Raw genomic sequence first — 27,374 nt, 5'->3', positions numbered from 1 at the left:
GACTACACAGAATGTAGGGAAGTCTGCCAGCTATAGGACTGCAAAATGATCACAGCTATAGCAATGGTAGCAAGTAATTCAGCACAATAATTTTTAAATAAAACAGCACTTGAAGAGAATTATAATCACCCCCCTTCACTAAAAAGAAAACTGGAGTGTCAGGCTGAATAATGCAATGTTATTTGATAGAAATCTAGTCCTTTAGAAAGCTTGTGGGGGGTACGGGGAAGTACCAGTGACTGGAAGCTCATAATGAATATATTATTTTGACTTCCAATCGAAGAGTTAAGACAGTACAAGAGAATAGAAATCAAAGTGCAATTGACTATTCGAACATTTAAAAATAAATCTTAAAAAGTATATTTGAAAAAGCCTGAGCAAATCAAAAGAGAAACTAAAATGATTCCTTGCAGATCTCAAGCTGTTCTCATTTTCTCTTCAAAGACTACTCTTCCAAAACAGCAAGTTGTTATTCCCCAAAGGACGGCTGCTTCTACCACTTTTCTCTTTCTTCTTCAACATATTCAATTTCTTGCAAGCTGCCTGCATCTCCATCTTTAATTCAGTCCAAGGTAATAAAAGAAATTAAAATTGCAGGCTTTAATTTTTTTCCACATCTTAAAGTATATAGAGGTATAATTCAACTCTTTTATCTACAATGTAACCATCCCTAAAGCCCTTAAGGTAGATTTTTTTCTTTTTATTTCATTCCTCCTTTCCCTTCTTTCCCACACAGGAGAAAATCAGACCCGCTTTTACTTTAAAAATATTCAGTGTGTGGACATTTAGGCAAATTTTAAGAAAAAGAAAACAAAAAAAAAGAGATCATGTAAAAGCCATTCTAATGCTGAAGCAATGACATTACATCATTATCTCCCTTCCTCAAACCAAATGCAAACAGTAGAACATTGTTCATTTACTAAACTTCTCCAAACTCCATCTATGATTGAAGGATCTTCAGTACTGTAATGGCTTTCCTTCTTAATTGAGTTTGTTTGAGCCATGTGAGGCAGTCCTGGAAATTAGGGACACGTTACTTACCTAGAACCGTCCAGTCCAGGTAAACGGCAAGCTGGAAAAGGTAATCTTCACTCATTTATAAACAAAGTGCTGATGAAAAGCTAGGCTCTTACTGATAAAGAATATCTTCTAAGTGTTGGACACTAGTCATTAGATAAAATATAAAAAATACCAGTCTTCCTACTCTCAGGAGCAATCTTAGACACTGGGACAAAAGTCACACACCACTTTCTGTAGTCTTCTCTAGCCCTAAAAAAACTGAGATGAAGTGATGCTCAGTATCAGTTTCAAGTGTGATGATTGCACCAACTTGGCCAATATATAGGCTCATGTTTAAGCACAGTCCTTTTAGACAAGGTTTGAAATTTCTCAGGCTTAGTAGGGCACTGAATTTTCAGTTCTGCTTTTAAGAAATACTCTACAGATTAGACTAAAATAATCTAGTGTCTGCACAGCCACTGTCACCATATCCTCCTCCGGCAGCTATGTTACAATAGCAAACATTTGGATCCTTAACTTAGAGGTTTCCTGGTAAAAACCTTCCTGTAGCCAGGTAAGAACCCAAATCCCAACCTCACCAGGAGCTCTGGCTAAACCCTTCTCACAAGATAAGGCTCTCAAGTTTCTCATATACTCTCCCTTTCTCTCCCTCAGTCGCCCACATGCCTCATTCCTCTCTGCTAAATATGTTCATTTTTAAAGTATTTCAGAATGGGATTTTAAATCACTTATACACAAAGAATTCAGCATATAGCTGTAGGGCAGGGTGACTAACAAGGAACTCTGAAACTGTCCCTTACAGATGTAGTACAAGATGATATAAGTCTATTCAGATGAAGACTGAAACACATGTCCTGTGCCCCACTCCAATGCCCTTTCACTTTACTGTAAGTTAATGATCTACTGTGCTATTTGAAAATACTACAATCTTTACAAGACTGACCCTTAGGGCAAATTATAAAATACCAAGCAAAGTAAATTTTCACTGGCCAAGAATATTCAACCAGCAAGAGGCACTCTATACAACATGAAAAAAAAAGACATCTAATACATTTGGGTGAAGTATATTGGAGCAAATGTAATAAATCCTAATGCATTAATAGGTGGCTAATCTGTGGATGACAGCACACAGTTAAAAAAACTCACATGCATCTTCAGACTCTGGAAGTTCAGAGATTTTTAAAAAAAGAGATCAATGAAAGGAAATTATAAAGGTCATGAGGATCCTTACCTGGAGTAGTACTGAAGTCTAAGATGCGGTGATGAGACTGCAGTAGATCAGGATTACTGGATGACAGGGTTCCACTGACAGGTAAAGCAGGAGGAATGTGTTTCGTTTGCCTCAGTCCCACAATGCTGTCATCCTGAGACTGGCCAATTCCAATGTCACTGCATCCAGAAAGAAATAATATCAGGACTAACACACATTCAAGAGCTTGAGCTGTATTAGAGGGATACGGGAATGTCTGTATTGCTACATTTCCACACTTTCAATTGATAGTACTGTGATTACTAATTGGGCATTAAAATTCTCCAGATAACAACACTTGCTGTCTGACTTTGTCAACAGAACCCAAATGCCCACTGAAAGTGATTAGATCTGCTGCCCACACTGACAAAGATCCTAGCGTTCAACACTAAGCTGTGAGGAACTGCTAGGCTCATTATTTTTGACCATTTCTCAGAGTGGTCAAGGTCTTTATTCCAAAGCTGGTACACACCTCATAATACTCGCATCACCCCACCACTCAAATTTGACTAATACTGCTGCCCCTCAGTGCTGTTTCATAAGAACTGAATTTCACAGGTCTTTTACCTCATCACAGATAGGATTTGCAACTGTATTTCAGGATGTACTGTAGCCACACAGCCTAAGATCTTTCAACAGAGGATTGTTGAGGTAATCAATTTTCCTACCCTGTACACCTTCTCTGAGTTTCTCTTCACTGAATGTGACTGAAGTGATGCCAGATAACTTGGGAGGCTAAGGTAAGCATCCACACTTAGGTGGTATGAGTATCCCCTCCACTGACAGCTGTAAGTAAAGTATTCTGTGATAGAAGGCAAAGAACTTTGTCTTCTAAATTGTGAAAGGCAGGGTATATAACGAGGTCAGCAGTGCTAGATGGGTCAGAGACAGAGCTATCACCATATTATAGCAGGCACTAATTTGCTTATTGCTTTTGAGTTCATAACCAGCAAGTGAAGTCAGAGCTAGTCATAACCAGCAAGGATGAAGTTGGAGCTAGTCATTGAACTTTTCTTTATATACATAGCTGCAAATACTCAATAAAATACCCTGCGGGTGTATAGTGTTGAATGGCAGCCATTATAGAAAATGAAATTAATTCAAAATTTAGCCACTATAAGCAAAGCCTTTTTAAAAGGCTAACACATCAAAGTCTGTATCTACATATGTAAATAAAACATAAACCAGAACTTAGATTTCATTGCAAACTGCTGCAACTTCAAAAAGTCAAGCTACTAAATCAAATGATGCAACACAAAAGACCATTTGTACCCTAATTTTGGGCACTTAAGCTTTTGTCTAGTGTTGTATACATTCTCAAAAAAACCCAGAGTAAACAGAATTGGGGGCCTGATAATTATCTCTGTTGAGCTGTAACAGCACAAGTATGGTTTTGTGCTTACCAATTAATTACTTTACCCAGGACACTTTTATACCACTTCTTTAAGTGCTATGAATTGAACAGTACTCTGGGAAGCTAGGCCAGTATCTCTGAGCGTTGAAGACACAATCCTAATTACATGGGCAGAGCAACTACTTTTTCAGAAGGCAATACAACTCAAAAAAGGTTGGAGGGGTATCTCTGTATAATATGTTTGGATTTTCTCCTTGTTATACTTTTTAAAAACAACATAATCCTGTATTACTAAAACATTTTACAAATTGTAAACCCCAAGCCATGAAAGTGACAGAAACACTCAAAGTCCACTGAGAAAAAGTTCTTGAATTCTCTCTCAATCAGAAGCTGAATCTGAATATCTGTATTTTTGTACTTGCATATAAAGCACAAAATAGTGTGACAAGCAGTGACCACTTCAGCACACAGCACTTCTACACTAAGCCACAAGCAATTCTTTCACTACAATTAAAAGCATTCTCAGCAATCGAGATCTTGTCTTTCAAGTAGGAACCACTTCCCATACACACAAAAAAACCAAGTAAACAAAAAACCCCAAAGCCCCTGAACCTAAAAGCGCTTTCAGATGGTTCTAAACTCAAATCAAATGAAGACAATGCGACCCACTCATCACTTATATTAACAGTTTCACTTGCATTATGTATTCCTTCTGGGGTCTGTCAGTGTTATATAATCTTATATCTATCCTGTGCACGAAGACAGAAGCAGCTTCAGTAAAGTGGATCAACTGATGAACGTAAGGTTTATTTGGGTTTGTTTTGTTTTTAAACGGAAGTAATGTTTCCAAAATTCCTCTCAATTGTAAGTACTCATATACTAAATGTTTTATATAAATGTATATATTGTCCATCTTTCAGAGAAGGGGAAGACCTTCTTCAGCCACAGGCTTTCCAATTTAGTCAAGAGGCTAAATTAAACAAGAGTAGCGGGGAATCGGGAGGGGGAGAGTCCTCAATCCATCCCAATTCGATGCCAATGACAGCAAGAGATGCCCCATGACTAGAGTAGGATCACAGGCCAGGATGAAAGCACCTGAAGTGCAGGACAAAGGACCACCAGTCAATAAATCAGCTTCAAAGGAGGACCAACTTAAATGCCTCTGCACTAACACACAGAGCATGGGAAATAAGCAAGAAGAATTACAGACATACACGTGCCTGCAAGGGCTATGATGTCATTGGCATCACTGAGACATGGTAGTGATGGAGGTGGGGTTGTGTTTAATCCATACTTGGAGCAACTGAGCCTACAAGACCAAAAAACCACTTCGAATTAAAAAAGTAAAGAAAGCAAAGAGCTCAAGTGGAGGCTGTAGCCAGAAGCACACTTCAAGAGATGCCTTATAGCTGGCAGAGAGAAGGATTTCCCAGTAGATGCAGAGGAAATGGTGCTGTTTACTCAGTTTAGGAAGTTGCTTGACATTATTGGACTAAAATGCAAGACTAAAAGAAAGCATTGTTTCCTGCTCAAACTGATTCATCTTTGATACCGATTTAATGTCTTACTTTTATCTGGATACATTCTAGAGGCACTGGAGACCTCTGCAGTATTCACATTCAAAAAAAGGCAGACAGTTTCAACTCATAAACTAACTGACTTGTGAAGTCTTCATATATCTACTTTAATTAACGAGTAAATCAGCTTTTTCATTCCTCTTGGTTTTTGGTATTTGAAAACACATGAGAATAGGTGAATAGGTAAAATCCCTTAATCTATATGCAATACCATTAATTATTAGGAAGAACAAGGTAAAAGTTTTTATGCAATAGTGGAAAAAAAAGCACAAATGGGAAAGTCTACAGGTACACATCTCTATGCAGAAACAAACAACTGAGTGTCAACAAGCTTTCCAGACAAATTGCTATATATAACACAAGAATTAAAGCTAGCAAAAGAAAACAGGTTTACTGTTGTTCTGAGTCTTACCGAAAGAGCTCCCTGCACAAATGAAAGGAATAAAAAAAAAAAAAAAAAAGAATTTTATGCAAAAGCTGTGAACAATGGTGAACAATAAAAAAAGAAAAATCACACCTAATAGTATACATGGCTTATCAGAGGAACAAACATACAAGACCAGTGAAACAAAAGGCAACATTCTAAAGACAACACAAAAAGAGGATTTACAGATTCTCCTCTACTGAAATGTATCTGTATCAATTTAAGAATTATTCATTATTTGGACATAATAATTTATACCCATTTAACCTTTACATTACCAATATTCTATTTATAATGCTTCAGAACAGTATTAACTTAGTAGGGAATACCTAACATTATTTAAGCAATTTTTTTTTCTTAAAATAGCAGGAAAAAAATCCTAGATTTCCAGCATGAGTGTCTTTTTCATGAATTTACATAGAACAGATTTCTTTCTCAACGGCACACAGAAAAGAAAAATGCAAGAGAAAATACCGATACACATCAACGACCCTCTACAATTCATTTTTCGCATCAACACCATCTCTCTTGGCCAAGAACCAGATTCCCATAAAAATCACAAAAAAGTCATTCTTCTATTGTTTCCAACAATCCTTATCAGAACTCTATTTCTAAAATGTGTTCATAGAATAAAAAATATCAGATACCATATTTAGCTTTCATTAAAAAAATAATTCTGTCACAGAACTCAAGTTAAAATTTTAACCTCAGTCTGTCTTATGGCAGTACACAGAAATTCTTACAGACCACTGGAATGTAGATAAATTGAAATCATTGGTCCTATCAACCATTTGCGAGTGAACCTGCTTGCAGAGTTAGTCTGAAATTAATTGCCTGGGATACTTCCAGTTAACAATCCTCTTAAAAGAAAAGAGTAAATGACATGAAAAAGTATTTGTGCCATCACTTCATCTGTAAGAAGTAAAATAAGTCCATATTGATGTCAGGAAGTGCATTATTAGTAGTCTATGATCATTCAAACATTCAGGCTAGTATTTTGTAGGTTTTTTTTCAGATACAACCATGGTTTGCACTAATAAACAAAAAAGTATAATGACAAAATGTAAGTATCATGAGAAATTATTAAAATTTAACACAAAGGAAATATTTAAGAGGAAATAAAAAACTCACTTGTATGGTTTCTGAGGCAGAATACTGATTCGAGTCTTGTCAAGTATCTTCTTTAATTTATTTCTTCCCCCAACTGTGTTGGCTTTACTTTTCTTATTTACTTTTTCTAATCCTATTACCTGCTCCACATCAACGGCAAGGTCTGGGATAGAATAACGACTCGCCTTTTTAATGTCACCAATTTTAGGCAGGTGGGGAGCACCATTTCTTTTTTCCTCTGACAACCTTGTTAAGAGTTCTTTAAAAACTGCACAAGACAGGAAAAGAGAGGAAAGAAAAAGAACAAAACTGTAAAAGAAAGCTCTGTACACCAGACCAGTTTAATATTAATCATCACCAAAAAATGATTAAACAAAAATAAAAAAAAAAAAATCAAACACAACTGATGTGGAGATCAAGTGACATATTCTAAGCGTGAGAGGAAGTCTCCATATATAAATGCAAAAAATCATCTGATGAGTTGATTTGTAAAAATAAATTAAAACTGATAATTAAAACGAAGGAACTGTAGAAAAAGCGGGAACAAGGACAACCAGCTAAGGATGAGTATTAAGGGCTAGCTTTTATTATTATGTATTAGTTTTGCCCTTAATATTCATCCTTATCTGCAGAGGTATACAGTAATCACCAAGAGACTTTGAAAGCTTCAAATAAGACACACAAAGAGAAGTGGAAGAGTGTAATCTGAGCCAATAAGTGTACTGTTGAATAGCAGCTGGAGGCTGCAGAGACAAATCAGATAAAATAAGATGCTGTTTAGAAAAAAAGGAAACTCTCTATTTTGGGATTTGTTGATAAGGAATAGTGCGTGAAATACACAGAAAGTAACCGCTCTGAGACTCAACTGTGATGTGATTTCAGTATTTGCAGTGGAGCAACAAGATTAAAATCTTAGAAAACCACAGATTTTGAAGAAATTAAGAAATCAGCTTTAATCTTGAACATACTAAAGCAACACATGAGATTCAAAAATCTACCGTGTGAAGGATGGTTACACAGAACTTACACACAGATAAAAAAGCACATACTTATAAAGAAGCACATACAGATATATTAAGAAATGCCTTAATTATTAGAAACAATTGAAATGTTAGAATCTTTACTGCAAAGCAAAAAAAAGTCCTCAGGAAAGAGATTTGACATATGCCTTTCAGACATAACCTAAGCATATTTAGCACTGCATCAGCTAATGCAGTGACATCCTGTGGTAATATTCTGACCTACTTATTTGCGATAAAGAACCTGATACTGCGATACATGGGGAACATATCACTAAATTGTATAAATAATCCAAGTATTCAGTGGTAAAAATCAAAACCAACAAACTGTTAATTACTTATCATATTAAATTTGCTCCTGAGCTGCTTCAAGACTCCTTCATGATTGCTCTAGCACTTGCTAGAGAGAGAAAGTAAGAGAATTGATTCAGAGAGTAGTAAGATTGTTTTCATGTAGCTGGCAGGTGACCTTATTAACCTTGTCACACTCATGTTAGGCATGGACTGAAAAACTATGAGCAAGTTCAGCAGACAGATTAAGATCACTGATCAACTGAAATTCTAGAAGAGGCTTTCCTGAGAATCAAAGAGCCATTTGGTTGCAAAAGACCTTTAAGATCACCGAGTCCAACCATAACCTGTCCACTACTAAACCAGGTCTCTAAGCAGCTCATTTACCTGTCTTTTAAATAACCTCCAGGGATGGTGACTCGACCACTTCCCTGGGCAGCCTGTTCCAGTATCTGATAACCCCTTCAGTGAAGAATTTTTTTCTCAATATCTAATCTAAACCTCCTCCTGTGCAACTTGAGACCATTTCCTCTCATCCTATCACTTGTTACCTGGGAGAAGAGACTGATCCCCCCCTGACTACAACCTCCTTTCAGGTAGTTGTAGAGGGCGATAAGGTCTCTCCTCAGTCTCCTCTTCTCCAGACTAAACAACTCCAGCTCCCACAGCTGCTCCTCATATGGCTTACGCTCCAGACCCTTCACCAGCATTGTTGCCCTTCTCTGGACACGCTCCAGAGCCTCAATGTCCTTTTTATAGTGAGAGGCCCAAAACTGAACACAGTTTTCAAGGAGCAGGGGGAAGGATCACTTCCCTTGTCCTGCTGGCTACACTACTTGATACAAGCCAGGATATCACTGGCCTTAGCCACTTGGGCACACTGCTGGCTCATACTGCATCGGCTGTCAGACAACACCCCCACGTCCTTTTCTGCCTGGCAGCTTTCCAGCCACTCATCCTCAAGCCTGTAGCACTGCATGGGGTTGTTGTGACACAGGTGCAGGACCCAGCACCTGGCCTTGTTCAACCTCATACAATCAGCCTCAGCCCACTGATCCAGCCTGTCCAGATCCCTCTGCAGAGCCCACAAGCAGAACAACATTTCCACCCAGCTTGGTGTCATCTGCAAACTTACTGAGGGAGCACTCGATCCCCTCACTCAGATCATTGAAAAGATATTAAACAGGACTAGCCCTAACACTGAGTCCTGGGGAACACCACTTGTAACTGGCTGGCAGCTGGATTTAACTCCATTCACCACAACTCTCTGAGCCCTGCCATCCAACCAGTTTTTTAACAGCAAAGAGTATGCTTGTCCACGCCAATGGCAGCCAGTTTCTCCAGCAGAATGATGTGGGAAACTGTGTCCAAGGCCTTACTAAAGTCCAGGTACCTTACATCCACTGTCTTTCCCTCATCCACTAAGCAGGTCACATTCTCATAGAAGGAGATCAAGTTAGTCAAGCAGGATCTGCTTTTCATAAACCCACGCTGACTGGGCCTGATCGTCTGGTTGTCCTGGATGTGTTGCATGATGGCACTGAAGATTATCTGTTCCATAACTTTCCCTGGCACCAACATCAGACTGACAGGTCTGTAGTTCCCCAGATCCTCCCTCCAACCCTTCTTATAAATGAGTGTCACATTTGCCAACCTCCAGTCAAGTGGAATTTCACCCGTCAGCCAGGATTGCTGATAGATGATGGAAAGGAGCACAGTGAACACCTCCACCAGCTCCCTCAGTACCCTTGGATGGATCTCATCTGGCCCCATAGACTTGTGTAAGTCTAATTGGCAGAGCAGGTCACTAACCATTTCCTCTTGGATCATGGGAGCTCTGTTCTGCTCCCTGTCTTCTGGGGCTCAGGGGTCTGGGCACCCAGGAAACAGCTGGATGTAGATTCTCCTTGGCCCTCCTTTTGTTGTTAATATAACTACAGAAATATTCTTTCTTATCTTTCACAGAATTAGCCAATTTAAGCTCTAGTTGGGCTTTAGCCCTTATAATTTTCTTCCTGTATGACCTCGCTTCACCCCTGTATTCCTCCCGAGTTGCCTGCCCCTTCTTCCAACAATCATAGACTTTCCTCTTTTTAATGAGATCCAGTCAAAGCTCTCTATTCAGCCAGAACAGTTTTCTTCCCCGCTGGCTCATCTGTCAGCATATGGGGATGGCCCACTCTTGCACCTCTAAGATTTTCTTCTTTGAAAGTGTCCAGTCTTCTTGGGCTTCTTTGCCCTTCAGGACTGTCTCCCAAGAAACTCTTGTCAAGCGGCCTTCTAAACAGTCCAAAATCTGTCCTCTTGAAGTCCCAGGTGGCAGTTCTGCTGACCCCTCCTCTTCACTTCTCCAAGAATCAAGACTTCTATCATTTCATGATTGCTGTGCCCCAGGCCTCCTCCATCATCACAGCACCTACAAGGCCTTCTCTGTTCCCAAACAACAGGTCCAGTGGGGCACCTTCCCTAGTTGGTTGACTCACCAGTTGTGTCAGGAAGTTGTCTTCCACACACTTCAGGAACCTCCTAGATTGTTTAAATTCTGCTGTATTGTATTTCCAGCAGATATCTGGCAAGTTTAAGTCCCCCACAAGAACAAGGGCTAGCAATCTTGAGACTTCTCCCAGTTGCTTGTAGAATATTTCATCTGTCTCTTCTTCCTGGTTAGGTGGTCTATAACATACTCCCACCATGATATCTGCCTTCTTGACCTTTCCCCTGATTCTCACCCATAAACACTCTACCTTATCATCCCCATCACTGAGCTCAAGGCAATCAAAACACTCCCTAAAACACAGGGCTACCCCACCACCTCTCCTTCTTCGCCTGTCCCGTTTGGAGAGTTTATAGCCATCCATGGCAGCACTCCAATTATGTGAGTTGTCCCAGCATGCTTCTGTGATGGCAACTATATCATCGTTTTCCTGCTGCACAATGGCTTCTAATTCCTCCTGTTTGTTGCCTGTGCTGCGTGCATTGGTATAGATGCACTTCAGTCGAGCTATTGATCCTGACAGTCTTTTGAGGGGAGAAGTTTCCAAGTGAGTATTTGCTGTTATTTCTAACCCATCAGCAACCTTTGCCTCTTCACTTGGATTACTATCCCCCACATCCTCTGAGGTTGCAGACCAGAGGATCTCGCTACCACCCTGTCCCTCACACATTGGCGTGCCATCCCCAGGATTATTTCTAGCAAGCCTGATTTCATTCCCCTTCATCTTCAAATCTAGTTTAAAGCTCTTTCGATGAGCCCCGCTAACTTCTTGGTAAGGATCCTTTTGTCCCTTGGAGAAAGGTATACCCCATCATTTGCCAGCAGGCCTGGTGTTGTGTAGGCAAACATGTAGTCAAAACCCCCAAAATTCTGCTTCTCACACCAGCCTTATTTCCTGGCTCTTCCTGTTCCTTCCCTCATTGTTCCCTGTAATAGGACTGATAGAGGAGAACACTACTTGTGCACCTGGTCCCTTCATCCTTTGTCCCAAGGCCTTGAAGTCCTTCTTAATTGCACTCAAGCTTCTTGATGAGATTTCATCACTACCTACTTGGAAAATCAGTAATGGATGGATACATGGGCCTTTCCAGAGTTGGAAGTTTTCTTTTCACACCTTTAACCTGGGCCCCAGGGTAGGCAGCAGACTTCCCTGAGAAATGGGTCCAGTCTGCATATTGGGCCTCCTGTTCCCTTCAGATGGGAGGCCCCTATGAAAATGACCCTTCCTTTCTTCTTTATGGAAGACATTTTGATGCAGGGCTTCGGTTGTCTTAACGTTGGGAACGTTTCTAAACTGTGAGAACCATAATTCTCATTAAGGTTTGGTTTCACTTCACATCTGTTAGGCAAGGGAATGTGGAAGGTTGAGATTATCACAGGGGAGACACCTGCTGTGCTGGGCAGGAACTTGCTGCCATCTGTCCTCGTCTCCTGAATTTCTCTATTCAGTTAGGTGGAGAGAGGATAGGGAGTTCTCCACTGCATGAGTGATGTCTGCCTGCTGGGTCTGAGACAGGGAGGGTAAGGTGTTGTTCCAGTAGTAGATCTCCCTCTTATACTCCCTGATACTCTTCAACTACTCAGCTCCTGGAGCTATGTCACCCAGGCACACCTCTCACAGGTGAACTCACTACTGGCATTCAATACCAAAGGACTATATGTTACATGTACAAACACATTTCATATAGTTCAAGCCACATGGTTGCAATAGTTCCCCTTAATCTAGAAACATGCACTTGTGAAAGTGAAGGCATTTTATATAAAGCCCTATTCTTAAATTTTTCTCTGCAATTATGAACTAAGGTATTTTAGGACCTGCAAGCCTCCTTTTTCTTCTCTCTCCAGCAGAAAAGTGTTTCAAACTATTTTAAACTATTAAAAAGGCTCCATCAAAATCAGAACAAAAAGTGCATGCAAACTTACCAAATAAATTGGTTTTCACAGTGATAGACAGATGAGTGTTATTTCTAAGGATTTCCATGGCTTTTGACAGCTGAATGTTTTCAAAGTTTTGACCATTCACTTCCAGTATCTAAAAATGTGGATAGGTAGCGTTATTTTTATTTAGTAAAGAGAAAGGAAACAAAAAAGGGGAAAAGAGGACATTTTAAAATTACATACCTGGTCTCCACGTTTCAAGCCTGCTTCTGTAGCTTTGCTACAAAAATCTACACTGTCAACAAAGATTCCAAATCCTTTTTCTGACCCACCCAGCAAGATAAAAGGCAAAGGGGCTTCTCGAGATGGCTTTGTTAAGGTTATCAATCTTCGTTTAGCTTTAGCAGCACAAGCAATATTTAACAGCCTCAAATGTCCACCCATTTTCTACAAAAGAAAAGCATAATGAGTTACATGAAACAACAGCCTGGCTATTCCCTGCCATCCCTAACCGCTAGGAAAAAAACCTCTCACTCTTACCTCCCTCTCCAAATTGTTCTCAAATTCTTCCAGAAATCGAGTCATAGCAGAATCTCCTTCAAAATCATTGAAGTGATTGTTCACCCACAACAGTACTACCCGTGTAACCTGAAAATTAATCAAGAGGATGAATGTTTTCCAGGAATACCCAAAACAGCACTAGTGCTAAGTCCTTTAAAAATACTGCTCTTGGAAGCCCTTGTAATCCACTGGAATCCTAAAGATTTTATACATATATACACCCAAACCTATCTTTACTAATATGCAATCATTTACCAGGAGGATAGTATTAAAATTGCTTTTACTTGTATAAACAATTTTATGTTGTATTTCATAAAGAATACAATAAGTTAGAAAACTAACACTGGCTGTATCAAGTTTGATTGAGTAGAGAATAGAGTACACAGGTACAAGGCAAAGAGTTAGATCCATTTCTGACTTATAGCAACAATTTCCTGTTCATGTCCATTTCCAAATCTGCTTAATTCTTTGGGCATGTGATCAAAAAGCTTCCGATACTGTTTTATTATTGGCTTTTGAATCTCAGAAATCTTTAGATAAACCACCATTAAGTTCATTAGGCATTTACCTGTGTAAAAGAGCTACTATATGTTTAGAGACAAGAAAAAAGATCTATTGTGAAATGCAGGGAGAAGGATTTAACAGCAAATTATATGCAACTCTTTTCCTTAGAGTTAGTCTTTCAGTTTACTACTCCTCCTTTCCCTCCACCCCTACTCTCCTCCAAGCAGCTATGGTTATCAAGCTGAGAATGAGCTTAGCGGGTATTTTACAGTGTCTTAGGAAGAAACACCTAAAGGCATACTATCAATTAATATTACTGAATGTAAAGTCACAAAATAAGAGTCACAATTTAAAAAAATATTCACTTCCACTATAAAATTTTATCTTGGTATGCAATTTCACCTGGAACATCAGCAGCACTTGCCCTGAGAAAATAAAATATTTTTTAATGTCTCAAATTAATATTGATTCTTACTATTTTTAAAAGCTTCTGAATAAAAAATGGATGTGCCACTCAAAGTTATCTTAAAAATACAGCTGCATTTCTTCTGCTATGCTTGGAAAACACATTAGTAGGGTAAAGTCCCTAAACATTTAACAAACTAGAGCTTAGGAAGCAAATCTCAGACAAATTTTAATCTGCTAAAGCTAACCACTGTCCATTCTCTGCCTCTGCACAAAATCTAAACCCCTGCAGCCTCTTACGCTAAAGATTTGACATGAGGCAGCCAAAAATCAAACCCTGTCACCACCATGGGAGCTGTATAGTTTATTGTGTTTATACAGTTTCCAAGTAGTTTCACTTTTCTTTCCCCAGAAATGCAAGTGAATTCAGAAGAATTGCTGAAATTCATGACCAAACTAATCGAGTACTTCAGAACTCAAGAGTTCAAATTTCTAACAAGAGGCACTATGTGCTGAAGCATCTACCCACGGGTAGGCTAGAGGTAGCATTTCTAATATATTTGAATTTTTTCCACCTTTGAAATTTAAGATGAACTTCCTTTCTGTTAAACACATGTGGTATTTTTCACTAATATGGATGACATTGGAAGATCCAGACAGTGTCTAGACAAATTTAGTCTAATTGCAGATTTTTAAACTGGGCCAGGAAGTTGCAAGCCATACTACGTAATATATTTTAACTCACTGCAGTGACAGCTTCAATATCAATGCTGCTGTCAAAGTTGGGACTTACTACTGTATTCAAAAGATACTGTGCCAGAAAGGGTTGAACAGTGACTTCCCCAGGAACGTCATCACTTGTGCCACAACCACACACAGCAATAAGAGAGAATAAAAGCTATAAAGTATAGTACAGTGCTGCTGGGCAAAATCCTCAATAAGGCTCAATCTTGAACGTCCCAGTATGATTCCTACCAAGTTCTGCTCATCCTCAGGAAGTTTTATTTCACTTTCCCTCTCCTCACCGCCTATTAGCCCCTAATATAAAATGGCCAAAATTTTCCATGTTCCATGTTCCCCATTTACTTATTTCCACTTGTCCCAAGCTGTTCTCCGACTCCTGCCTTTTTGTCAGCACTACTCAGTGTCAGAAAGGGTTGGTGATCCAGACAGCAGAACAAAGAGCTGCTTTATTTTCGTACCCGACAGCAGCAACTGTTCTGGCTCATGCTTTTACAGAGGCTGAGGGGATTACCCATTGAAGGACAAGAAAAGTAAGTTTAAGTACGAATTCCAATATTAGAGCTATGAAGTTGTAACAAGCCTATGCTAAACAATATTAGTTGCAAAGACTATTCTGTCAAAAGTAAGATGCTTCCTCCAACGCACAGATACACTAGCATTTCTAGAAGAAATACCCCAGCTTAAAGAGAAGTTGAAAATAAAATTTCTCTTTAACCTTTTTCATAAAATTCCCTTGATTTCGAATTCACAAAAAATATCTGGAATTTTTTACTTTTTTTTTTTAGCATATGAGAAAGTTGTATACAAGTGAAAATAAAGCATTACAGTGTGAAGCACAGTATAGCCTAAATAAACGGAGTGCCAAAACTGTATATACAGTGCCTTATTCTTCCATCATAACACTTCTGTTTAGGGAAGAGGATGTTTGACTGCTTTCTTGTGTTTTGGGGTTTTTCTAATGCTGCGTAAGGGTCAAAAGATTCTTAACAATGGCTATATTTTCAAGTGCCTTTATGTAGAAATAAATTATCACAAAATGTTTGCCAAGTTGCGTTAACTAGCAGTATATATGGAAAACACAGAACTTAAGTTATGTGCTCAAATTTCGAGACAAGACACGATTCCAATGAATTACATTAAATAAAAATACTTATTATTGGAAAAAAGCTTTCCCTGTACTTGCAAGCAACTAAGTTATGTTGTAAAAAAGGAGCATGGTAAAACTTGGCTAATTTACCTCATCTGAATACATTAGTACTTAAATAAAGTACAATAACATAAGGAAAAAACATTTTCTTAGTTTTATGCATATATTCTGCCACTAAAATATGTCAGTAGCTATTTGTGTCTTATTCAGCTAAGTCACTCCCTCTAAAACTTATTTTATTCTTAATAGCCTATGTTTCAACGCAAATGCTAACAGATACGTAATTCAGGGGATTTTAACCTTATCCCTGAGGCTGGGGTCATTGAACCACTCCAACAACTTCTTGCCCACTTCCATTGGGCTGGAAAGAAAGGTCCGGTATGTCAATAAGAAGTCTTCTATAAATGTTGGGTCTACCACAGAATGTTCTTCCACCAAATGCATTGTTAACCTTTCAGCTGTTCCCTATGAAACAAAAATCAAGCAAAACCCCCTTAGTTACTAAAACAGTTTCAATAAATGCAAATCTGTTTTCTAATAACATACTAAAGATACCTTACACTAGAAAGAATACTTATATCTATTGACTGATGAGCTAAGCAAACGTAACAGCTTAACCATTATGGGTAAGAAATGCAAAAAATTTCTGCAATGGAATTGCATAGAAATCACCTAGTTATCAATAACTGCATAGAGAAACTGTTGCATAACTGTAAAGAGAAACATAGATAGAGAAAGAAAGATATATATATCAGCTAATCTTGGACATAACTTGACAAGTTAAGAAGTTTACAGAACACAGACTTTTGCAAGACACTCCCTCTTTTGCTTTTACCTTGATGACAATGTGACCTTTCCTTGTTCCAGTGCGATCAAGTTCCCTGTGCTCCTTGACCATCACAATCTCCCCTTCCTCTTCCACCTTCTGCATGTTCTTTTCCACTTGATTGAGGATGCGGCAATAATCTTGCTGGGCTATACAAACAAACTGGAAAGAATCATTGCGCACCAGTATTAAAAGGTAAATCTTTAGAAACACATTCAGGCTTAAGATGCAAGTACTCTACTAAAGATAAAGTAGTTTCTCAACCTGCAGTGAGCCAAACTTGTCCTTCCATCACTTTAGCTGTCGTAAGCAGATGAACACAAGCATAGTACTTCCACTGAATTCTTGCAGTCAGAGGACACCAAGATCCATCAGAGCAAAATGATTTAGCATTACCAGTCATTTCTGTTTAGCTGCTTTGACCTTCCCTCTGCTAGAGATGAAGCTCAGTATCCTAGCTGGTATTTTTCTGCCATGCAAGCTCTTGTGTGGCATTTAGAAGGGTTAAGAGATTGAAGGGAAAATCTAGTTTTTGATTTTCGTGACTACTGCTACTGTAATTACTTTTAATTTTTCAGAGCTATTATTAATAAAGTCAATCATTGAGAAACCTGCATTGACTCAATTACACAAGTGCAAGCACACAGAAGCAAATTACTTCTGGATTAAAGCATACAGCAGGAAAAAATAGTTTTAGAATCATCTGGTCAGCCAAGAATAAGTGCAAGAATAAATATCTGAAGAATATTTCTAACACCTACACCATTCAAACATAATCAAGATCACTCACTACAACTTAGGAAAAAAATACTCTATACACTATAAACTGTCTTCCATAACTTGTTAAAAGTTTTATACCTTAGTTCCTTTTTGGGGCAAACACTCAAGATTAAACTGTCATATGAACTTGGGTATTTAACTGAGAGTGTTTCTTCTGACTGAAAAGTTGATAAACGATGATGTACGTACTTAGGACAAAGGGATGATATTCACACATACAGTATTTTCTCTGCATTCTTCATAATTCATCTACACACCTTTTCTATTTTCAGCAGCTAGTAGCAGCGAAAACAGAACTCCAACAGCTTGGATTTGTTGCAAAACGTTATCCTAACTTGATATCATTTATGCACTTTTAAGCAAAATGCTTAATTCACCCAGGGTTTGGCTATTTCCTTCTAGGTGGGAATAAGTAAATAGCAACCACAAATCCAGATCAGGCTAGTAGTTTTATGCTACGAGAAGCATTCCTTATATTAAATTACTTGTGCTACAGCAAACATCAAGGCATTTTTCTTGAAAGGTCAGATTGGTTGAAAATAGATTTTCTACTCAAACCATGGGACAGAGAGCTTCTATTACTTTAAGATTCAGTAGCTGAGTTGAGTAAGGATGAATGACTATTGCTTGTAGAAGAGCCTGTAATGGCTAATGGACTTCGAGATCTTAAGTTTGAAGCAACTGATATATGCAACAGGACTCCAAGTTCTGGAAAAAGCATGTAGACAAACCTCTTAATCCAAAATGATGAAGAGAATTCAATTTCCCAGATTGTGAGTATGCACATACTTCCCAACTGTTGCACAGGGTTACACGCTGGAGATTTTACATATATTCAGTATAAAATAAAACGGTGTCTGGCTATTGAGTTGCATTACACCTTATGTGATTTTCTGTGTATTACAGTCCGACACACTACCTGGCAGTCATCCACTTTAGTTCTCATCACTCCTTTCATATATTCCTTTTCCATGGTAGGGGAAACACCAAAACTGTTCCCCATGCAGAGTATCTCTGTTCTTCCATCAGGGTACGTCACCTCCACAGAGCCATTCAAAATGACTGACCAGGAATCCAGCTACAAATCAAATGTTGCAGGATAAGTGAAGATTGAATCACTTAACATTGTAGTACCATACTATGTAGATGCAACCCTTACCATTTTTCCAAAGTAAAAGTAATTTTTAGCACCCATAAAAAACATTTATAAGCTAGTTTAGCTTAAATGTGAAGCTATTTCCAGCTCAAGAAAACTGGAATCCTATGTTTAACTATTATGTTAAGAGTTTACGCAAGACCGTAACAAAAAAAATTAAAAAGAAAAAAAAAAGGTGGTTTTAAAATACCACTAAATACTGAAATAAACTCCCAAAATCGTCTCCAATAGGCAGGAAACATTTTGTATATTACAAAGAGTATTTTCTTATGCTTTTATAGCATAACGAGTGTTGTTCAAGTGGTAAAAAAAAAAGCTTTGAAACAAATGCAGAACAAAAAGAGGCAAAATTTATCTGATCGATGTTACTTATCCTTTTTCAATTTTTAAGCAACAAAAGAGGACCTTAACCCTGTGGAATCTGGGATGTCTGGTATAATGGTAGAGTCCAAAGTAACTTCTACTGACCTCTTCCCCATCATTTAGTACAATAGTTCCTGCTCTCTCCACAACTGCAAACACCATTACAGCACAGAGCTCCCTCCTCACTGACATTGTCATGTTGGCAAAAGCAGGCAATTGATGCATGAATTCCAGTAGTTGTTCTAAAGGAGAAAAAGCCAACTGAGTCGTGTATGTCAAAACAACAAAGCACAGTGAAGGCAGTTCTTCATCAATATGCCCTAAGCTACTTAAGCTAAAATGCTGCACAATCGTTTCTGTATACTAATAAATCATGTACAGTGGCCTGTTGTAACTACTGGGTATTTTGTAGACACAGACTGGCTGGTCATATCATCAATAGAAGCCCTGCAAAGCAAAAGCAAGTATAATGGAAGAATTGTAATGTAACCGAGAGCTCTGAAAACCACCAATAAAACTCTAATACTCAGCCAGGGCAATAAGTCCAAGAAGACCGTGATAGGTCATATAAAACACAGCAAGACATTAAGAAGGGAAATTTCACAAAACTGAGCAAATTACTTCATTACTAAAGACATCACGTCCTAGGCTAGACCTAACAGTAAACTGCATATGATCGTCATCTGGCATATTCACAAAGTTCCAGATAGACCAGGATTACTGTCTTAAAGGTGACTACAGCTGCTGTGTCTTCTGCATGCACTGGAATTGCACTTGTACTCAGCTGTGAACTTCTCCCATATTTTTGCTTTTTACATTGTTCATAACTACAGAGCTCAATTTTTATTAGTAGTCCTGCTGAGGGATTACATGCTCTAAATGCCAGACACCTTTGCATTCAGTTTGATCTAAAAAAACTAACAGAACCAGCCAACAGGACCCCATCTTTTTCCTACATTTTTATTCACTCAGAATCACAGAATGGTTGAGGTTGGAAGGAAACTCTGGATGTCATCTGGTCTAGCTCTAGCAGGGCCACCTACAGCCAACTGCTCAGGAGCATGTCCAGATGGCTTCTGAATACCTCCAAGGAGGGAGACCTCTCTACCTTATCTCTGGGCAAACTGTACAGTGCTCAGTCATCCTCAGAGTAAAAGAAGTGTTTCCTGGTCATCAGACAGAGCCTCAGTTTGTATCAGTTTGTGCTCACTGTCTCCAGTCTTGTCACCACACACCACTGAGAAGAGCCTGCCTCTGACTTTTTTTACAATCTCACTCCAGGTATTTGTATGCATTGATGACATCCCCTTGACCCTTCTCTTCTCTGAGCTGAACAGTCTCAGTTCTCTTAGATCTTCCTCATGTAAGACATGCTCCAGTCAATTAATCATTGAAAATCATACTTCGGCAAAAGAAAAAGATTAACGCTCAGCCTGTTAAATCAGATTAGAATAGAAATTGTAAGAATTTGAATTCTAGTTCTGCTTAGCTTTCAGTGCATCAGCCTGTACGTTAAGATAGCAAACACAAATGTCTAACACAAACATACCTCTGTGGTTAAAAAGAGACACAACATCAGAAGTTACAATTAAAAAAAATTTAATGAGATAAGCATCCAGTGTTGACATTAATGTTGACTTTGCCAAGGTTGTCTGTTTTCCAGTACACAAAGATGTTTACTTCATAAACCAGTTCTGACATCAATTAGAAGTTGAAGCTTGAGACCTAAAGGGCCAGCAAGTAGTTTTCACCCATATCATCTCTGTTATCCTCTTCCTCAACTCATTCACTCATTCTTCATTCACTGGCTGAATTTACAGCATTTATGAATCACCTTACTGAATAAACACTAAACTTACGAACTGCAAAAGCCAATGATTAAAATAAAATCTCAAGCTCAAAACTTGTTTGTTTGTTTGCTTGTTTGTGAAGGAGAAAAAGTTTGACAGTATTTTACTACATTGCAATACTTACCAATGTCATCATCTGTCCTGTCTATTGGGTCTTTCTCCAAGCAGTCTCTAACAATATCCCTACTCATCAAAGGATCCGATGCCCTTTCAATGTCTTCTTCATCATCATCATCCTCAGAATCCACTGCTGTCTCTGGCAACCCACTGAGATCCATATCACCAGCCTCACTTTCTGTAGCCTAAATTAATACATAAACAAACAAAAAATAAAAAAATAAAAAACCAACAAACATCCAGATGTGCTCTTCACAGTTTTCTAGTTAAATACACAGAAATTAATTCTATCACCTAACAGAACACTCAAATTCACTCAGTATTTTCATATTGCCTTATTTTTTCCGTATCTCTTTTTAAAACAACTAACCATTAATCAACCCAGAGCAATTGTTTAAACAGGGCTTTTAACACTTGTTCCAATCAGCCACACATAAACAGGATTCAACATACATTATTTAATGAGTAGGTCTTCAGGGAACTGAAGGCAGTTATATTTCAAGTAACAATTTCTTAGAATATTAGCTGAATTTTTTTTTTAAAAAGAACACAAACAGTTCATTTAAAATCATTTGTTTCTGTTCCTGCCCCAACTTTACGTTTTCAGACACTTAGGAATACAATGTAATTTTAAGTAGACAGTTTCAGTCCTACAGGAATTTTGCTAGCTCCCAGTAACCTAGGACTGATTTTTTTTTTTACAGTTCCAGTTGAAAATAGTTAAATATGGCTTTCATTTGCTGATAAACAATATAAGAATCTACAGATGCAGAGCAAATGCAAAGTCACTGTTTAAACACCACAGACGGACTATATAGGATATCTGCCAAACTTAACCTCCATCAAATTCTATTAAAATGAAGGAGAACATAATTCATGTAGAGCCTGAGCTCATTAGTATAGCATCTAAAGGTAAATATATTCTAATTATTCAGTTTTAAGACCAAACACTTACTAAATCCCACAAACATTTGACTGTCACAGCTGATAAAGCTGCTCGTTCTCAGAACCTGATTTAATACCACAGCAGCTGCCAAGGCTCAGTTACAACAATTTATAAGGAAATGCAAGCTTCTAATGAGCAAGTTTTAAGTTGTGGTTTGAGAAATTAAGTTTCACATGCCATACAGGGATGGTTTGTTTCTGAGACTCTGGAAGCCCACAGTAGAGTCACATCTACCTAAAAAAATACATGGGACAAAAGCACCTCCTAAAACCTGTTTCATCGATTTGTCTCTCACAGTGGTAAGAAAAAGCCCATCCAAAACTAGGTCACCCTCTAAACACAGAGAAAGTAAGACAAATTAGATCGGCATTTTCATAGAATCATCTTCCCTATTCCTGCCTCACTTGCTGTGGCTGACATCTGTTACTTTAATGCCATTATACATGGCCATGTTACAAACAGTAGCATATAGATGAGGAAGCATCAGGGCAGCTAGTGTCATTCTTAAATAGCTCTGTAACAGGATCTAGTTAATATAAAATGTATAACAGCACCTACACAAAATTCAAATGATTCTTACTTTGTGGTGGCTTTGTTTTGTTTTTTAAATTAAAAAAAATGCTGAGCATTTCCTAAGTAGGATAAAGAAGGATGTTACACTGGCATACAAACATATCACAGAATGATAGCACTGATAGCAGTGTCCATGTTAGCAATCTTACTGAGCTTAACATGCATGTTCCCTAAAATATATATGAAACAGTCTCTCTAACTACTTCTACAGAACAGCCTTCATCAAAAGTAAGTGGTGGAAAAATTAGTGACGATGAGTCAGTAGACGCAAAGCTTATGACACCAATCTGTCAGAATCAGAAGTCTCCAACAGTGACAATTCTAGTGACATTAGGGCTGACTAATTCACAGTCAATTTTTCATACCTTCCCATTACTAACAAGCGTCCCTCCTACTTGCTCACATTAAGCTCTCACAAAAGCACATTAGTAAAATGAATGCAGAACATAATGCTAACATACATGAGATAGTTCCACATATTGTACAAAATCTGATAATTAAAAGACAAGTTACTTGACTGTCCTGTCATGTAACTTGAATGTTACATGACAAAACAAAACTGGACAGAAGTTGAGAAGCTCTGTTATCAAGAAAAGTTGATGCTATTTTAAAAAAAATTCTCACACTAAAATTAAATGTAACTTTGTATTCAGAAAATACTTTAAAAATACTTCTAAAGCCTACAAGCATTTCTCAAAGATGGTAACTTTTTAAAGCTAATTAAATCTTTTTGAAGATTCAGAAAGCTGAATGATAAAGCAATTATTTTTAACTTACTAGTTACCGAAAAATACAAACCATTGCAATAAAAACACTCAGAATTGAATGCAACAATCCACAAAGTGGCAAGAAAATGTATGAGGTTAACTTAAGGTTTATTTTTGAAGGTTTCCTATCTTTTGAGAAAAAATTACTTTTTTTTTTCAAGCAACTTTCCAAAAAATGTTATGATTATACAGAAATTAGCAAAGGAACACAAACACTGCCTTTCCACATAGGCAATATGCATTCATGGTATCAAAGAATCAAACAACTCATCCCACGAGGACTACTTCTGTTCACATATACAAAAAGTTTTGCATGAGTTTTGTTACACTATTAAGCATCATTCGATCTATCTTCATGTTAAAAGCACACACCAGTTCATAAAAAAAATAACTGCAAATAGCTTCTTTAGGCTTAGTAGCATCAAATATGACATTAAAGATTCAAGGTCCTCTTGCTGATACATTAAACTTCATAACCCACCTACTTTGAGTACTTTTGTACTCCCTTGTGTGTTAAAAAAATCAAGCATTTCCACATAGGAACCCTTAGTTATAAAGCCAGAGCCATACATTTGTATAAGACTAACGGTAAAATCTTGATTAACTCTTTTCAGGACAGAGGCTTCCTGATAAACCTCAGCAGCAGAAAATCCAGAATACAAGATGAATACCCTGCAAAATTTGTACTACAGTCAATCACGAGGCTTAGAGCTTCCCAAGGCATATAATCAAGGATGAAATACATCTCAGAAATCAGTGTTTTCATAGGTGCATGTTGCCCTTTGTTTCTTGGGTAGTAATAGAAATTAGCTTCACTTAAATAAATCTAAGAGATTGCATGTAAGAAAAATGCTACTTGCAGCTTGTAGTACAAAACAAGGTTTCCCCAAAGTCTGAATACCAGTTGTAATGAAAATTTTCTTCACAGTTGGAAAGATGGCATGAAAAATTTGCTGAAGCTTCAAATGAATCACATAATGACAGCCTAATATTTTATTTGTCACATAGCAAACAAGAAAGTCAGGTGACTTAAGACAGACATTTTCAAGCCTAAGGTGAAGAGTTATTTCACAGTTGGTATCTAAGGAGACCTGCCCAATTTTAAGCAGTGTCCACAAAGAATAACACTGTAGAAAGACAAAAACGGTTGCTCCAACTGCTAAGGATCTCCAAGACCAAAGTCACTTCTAGATTTGAGTAATAACAGCTGATTAAACAAATACCAAGAACTAGGAAAAGATGGAAAGGAAAGGAGCCTTGTGTAAGTTTTCTCAGTTAGCCTTTAGCTCCTTGAGTAAATGTATGGAGGGGGGAAGAAGAACTATCATTCATTCCCTTTAGGTCAAACTGGACAGACCGAGGACCCTGTTCATTCCTTTAGACTGGTATGAGAGGAAACCTATTAAGCCCAACTCTACTAGTCTTTCATTTTTTTTGGAGGCATCATGAGGCCATAATGAGAGGTGATGGACGACCTGAACAGCTAAAGTAGATGACCTCCGTTACTTCCTCATTTCCTTTTCCAACCAATTTCTGGGTATCTGTTGAGAAAGATCAGAAGAGGCCAAGGGGGATGTTGGCTTATCCAACAGATCTACAGCTTTACAATTATGTGACTCTCCATGCTGCATCATAACTTCTTCATCACACACACACCTGTACACACACAGCAGCTCTATTATGGGAAAGAAAGTGAGAAGACTTGGAGAACTGCTTACAAGATGACTGGTTCTGTTTTAGCTGGCCTTTGTGGTCTTCTTTCCTACACTGGTTTGGGGAAAAAGCTTCCAGCTGTTCTTAACAATAGAAAGAAAAAAAAACCTAGAAAACCCCTTAAAATTAATCACATTAACTACTGATTACTTAGTATTTTAAACATAATATTTTAGTCTAGACTTTAAAAAAAAAATCTATTTTAACCACTTTCTTTAGGAAACATTAAGGAATAAAAAAGTATAATTTTGAGTAATAAATCCTCTTTGTGACTAATGTCACCACCTAAATCAACAATCCAAAATCTGCAAACATGCAAGACAAAACTACTGAGAAAAAAACATGAAAAAAGCACAGAAGATATCTGTTGCACAAATCAGAAATACGTTCATAGTTTGCTACAGTCCTTCACAACCATGAAGCTAACAAAGAAAGCAGCCAAGCTCAGCTCAAAAAAAAAACCCTATCAACCACTCCCACCTTATTTTTAATCATTACATTTTAAGAACTAAAAAATAAGCTACAAAATTAAATTAAGAATATTTATTAGTGAAAATATAATTTTCTTACATCATAATTTATAAGCCAATACTGATACAAACCAGCAAGATCACCAGCACTACACCTCTCATTAAATCACTTGCAAAAGTTCAATTAGATTTCCTCCTGTCATAAGACAGGTGCATTGAATCCAGCTCTTCCATAGAGAGAAAACATGGCTGAGGCTTTGGTTTACATTAGTTTTCAACTCACTGGGCAGAAGTTTACAATATAAATAAATTGCTATGACACTCAATCCATTAATTATAATAGGTATTTGTCTGTTAAAGAATTATCATATATGTAACAATCAACATTACATGCACACAACTCATAGAAAAATCTAAGGCAGTAAAATTATTTATTCATACTCTACTAACATAAGTGCAAATGGCCATGAAATACCTTAAAACTCCTTCAGTCTATGTTTTTTACTGTTCTGTCTCTTCATATTTATTCTTTCACTATCTACTACAAAATTTATAGCACAACAGCCCACATCTGTCACACGAGTCAGTCTGGGCACTATTACTCCCAGGAGATGGAAAAAAATGCAATAATGCAGACAACACACACCCAGGAACAGCATCCTCTCCTATCACCAACTAATTGCCAGGTTTTTTTCAAAGTGGCACAATGTTTGCTGAGACCACAGGCCACAGAACAAGGTCTCTGAAAGTTACTCCTAAGCTATTAATTGCAGGATAGATTAGAGGACCCTAACTCACCAAAAGGGATAAGGTACTGCATAGGACTTAACCAAAACAGCTAGGGGGAGTTCAGTAGGACCTAGTTTACCTAAACTGTTTCAGACATCCTTGCATTACCCAGAGTCCTGCACTGCAGAGGCTGATAAAGTCAGAAAAACTGACGATCTTAAGGGAACACCTCTTTCTTTTTCATAAAATAACTTAAGGGCAGGCTGCATGGCCTCTCTGGTTTTTCAAAGGAAGACTTTCTGGAAGGTGGATCTTTCTTTTATGAGCTACCATATCAGACTCATGAGAAAACAAAGTTGACATCTTGAAAATTTCCAAGCAATACACACATCCCAGGACGGTCTTGGAAAGGATGTTCTCTGTTTCTGTACTGTCAAGAATATCACCACAGGACACGTAGGGCCAGTAGGAAGCCACCTGGCTGAGGACAGTATAAGGCAAAGAAAGGCTGGGAAAGGAAAGAGCTGAGGCAACACACCACCACATTCCAGAACAAGGAGCGAGAATAACACACACTCATGGGCTTACATCTCCCTGTTCTCAAACTGGGATCATCAACTGGTAATATATCTGACAAGTATAGGAACAGGTATATATTGGAACGAGTGGCCATACGTAAGCAGCAGCAGCAAATTATTTGCTTTGCCAAATCAACACAAGTATTGTTATTGGCAAATACAACCCAGCACACAATCCATTAACGTTCAGCATCCTCTTCCTCTCCCGTCACATTAGAGAGTTAGTCACTTTATGAACTTATTTCTTAAAATAAAAGTAAAAACATGTAAGGACCTTACTGATTGGCACCTGAAATATTTTTGAGACTTGTATGGGGTAAACACAAAGGATTATTTATTTTATTTTGGTAAGTACTACTTATCCTAAAATAAGTTCTTTCATGCACAACATTCGCCAAACAAATTTAGTTACAGCTTTAATATTTAAAAGGAAACACTCTCAGCTCAATGCTGAAAGCATCTGAAGATTCAGCTTCATGATTTATTCAAAAAAATCTTAAAAGGCCATGAATGTATTTTCACTGCAAACAGCTGCTCTTAAGGCTACAGAACTAAAACTTACTAGGATGCAAAACATGATGTATCACTACCTCAGATTTCATCAGTGAAGATCAAATTAACAGCATAATTTAAAAAAGAAAACATTTTATTTATCATTTGAAAGCTAAGATGGCGATCTTTCTAAATAATTTCTTTCTATTTTGGCATAATGAACAGAAGTCCACTCTA

The 27,374-nt window shown here is 37.8% G+C and overlaps 1 protein-coding gene across 1 annotated transcript in view; it reads right to left on the bottom strand.

Annotated features, from left to right (window-relative positions):
* Positions 1 to 2,251: 2,251 nt before the first annotated feature.
* LOC104546069 (rap guanine nucleotide exchange factor 2) overlaps positions 2,252 to 27,374 on the bottom strand; it is a gene marked incomplete at its 3' end in the record, with an annotated part of 49,236 nt that continues 24,113 nt past the window's right edge. The window contains exons 3-12 of the mRNA XM_010191360.1: positions 20,877 to 21,054; positions 19,008 to 19,144; positions 18,303 to 18,461; positions 16,613 to 16,765; positions 16,078 to 16,242; positions 12,957 to 13,064; positions 12,660 to 12,863; positions 12,462 to 12,570; positions 6,756 to 7,002; positions 2,252 to 2,409 (exon numbers count right to left, since the gene is read on the bottom strand). Coding sequence (XP_010189662.1) covers positions 2,252 to 2,409; positions 6,756 to 7,002; positions 12,462 to 12,570; positions 12,660 to 12,863; positions 12,957 to 13,064; positions 16,078 to 16,242; positions 16,613 to 16,765; positions 18,303 to 18,461; positions 19,008 to 19,144; positions 20,877 to 21,054 — 1,618 coding nt within the window. The remainder of the gene's footprint in view (positions 2,410 to 6,755; positions 7,003 to 12,461; positions 12,571 to 12,659; positions 12,864 to 12,956; positions 13,065 to 16,077; positions 16,243 to 16,612; positions 16,766 to 18,302; positions 18,462 to 19,007; positions 19,145 to 20,876; positions 21,055 to 27,374) is intronic.

The sequence above is a fragment of the Mesitornis unicolor genome, unplaced genomic scaffold (assembly GCF_000695765.1).
Source record: "Mesitornis unicolor isolate BGI_N332 unplaced genomic scaffold, ASM69576v1 scaffold6539, whole genome shotgun sequence".
Lineage (NCBI taxonomy): Eukaryota > Metazoa > Chordata > Aves > Mesitornithiformes > Mesitornithidae > Mesitornis > Mesitornis unicolor.
Note: the sequence above shows the minus strand (reverse complement) of the source record. Positions and strands in the feature narration are given on the sequence as shown.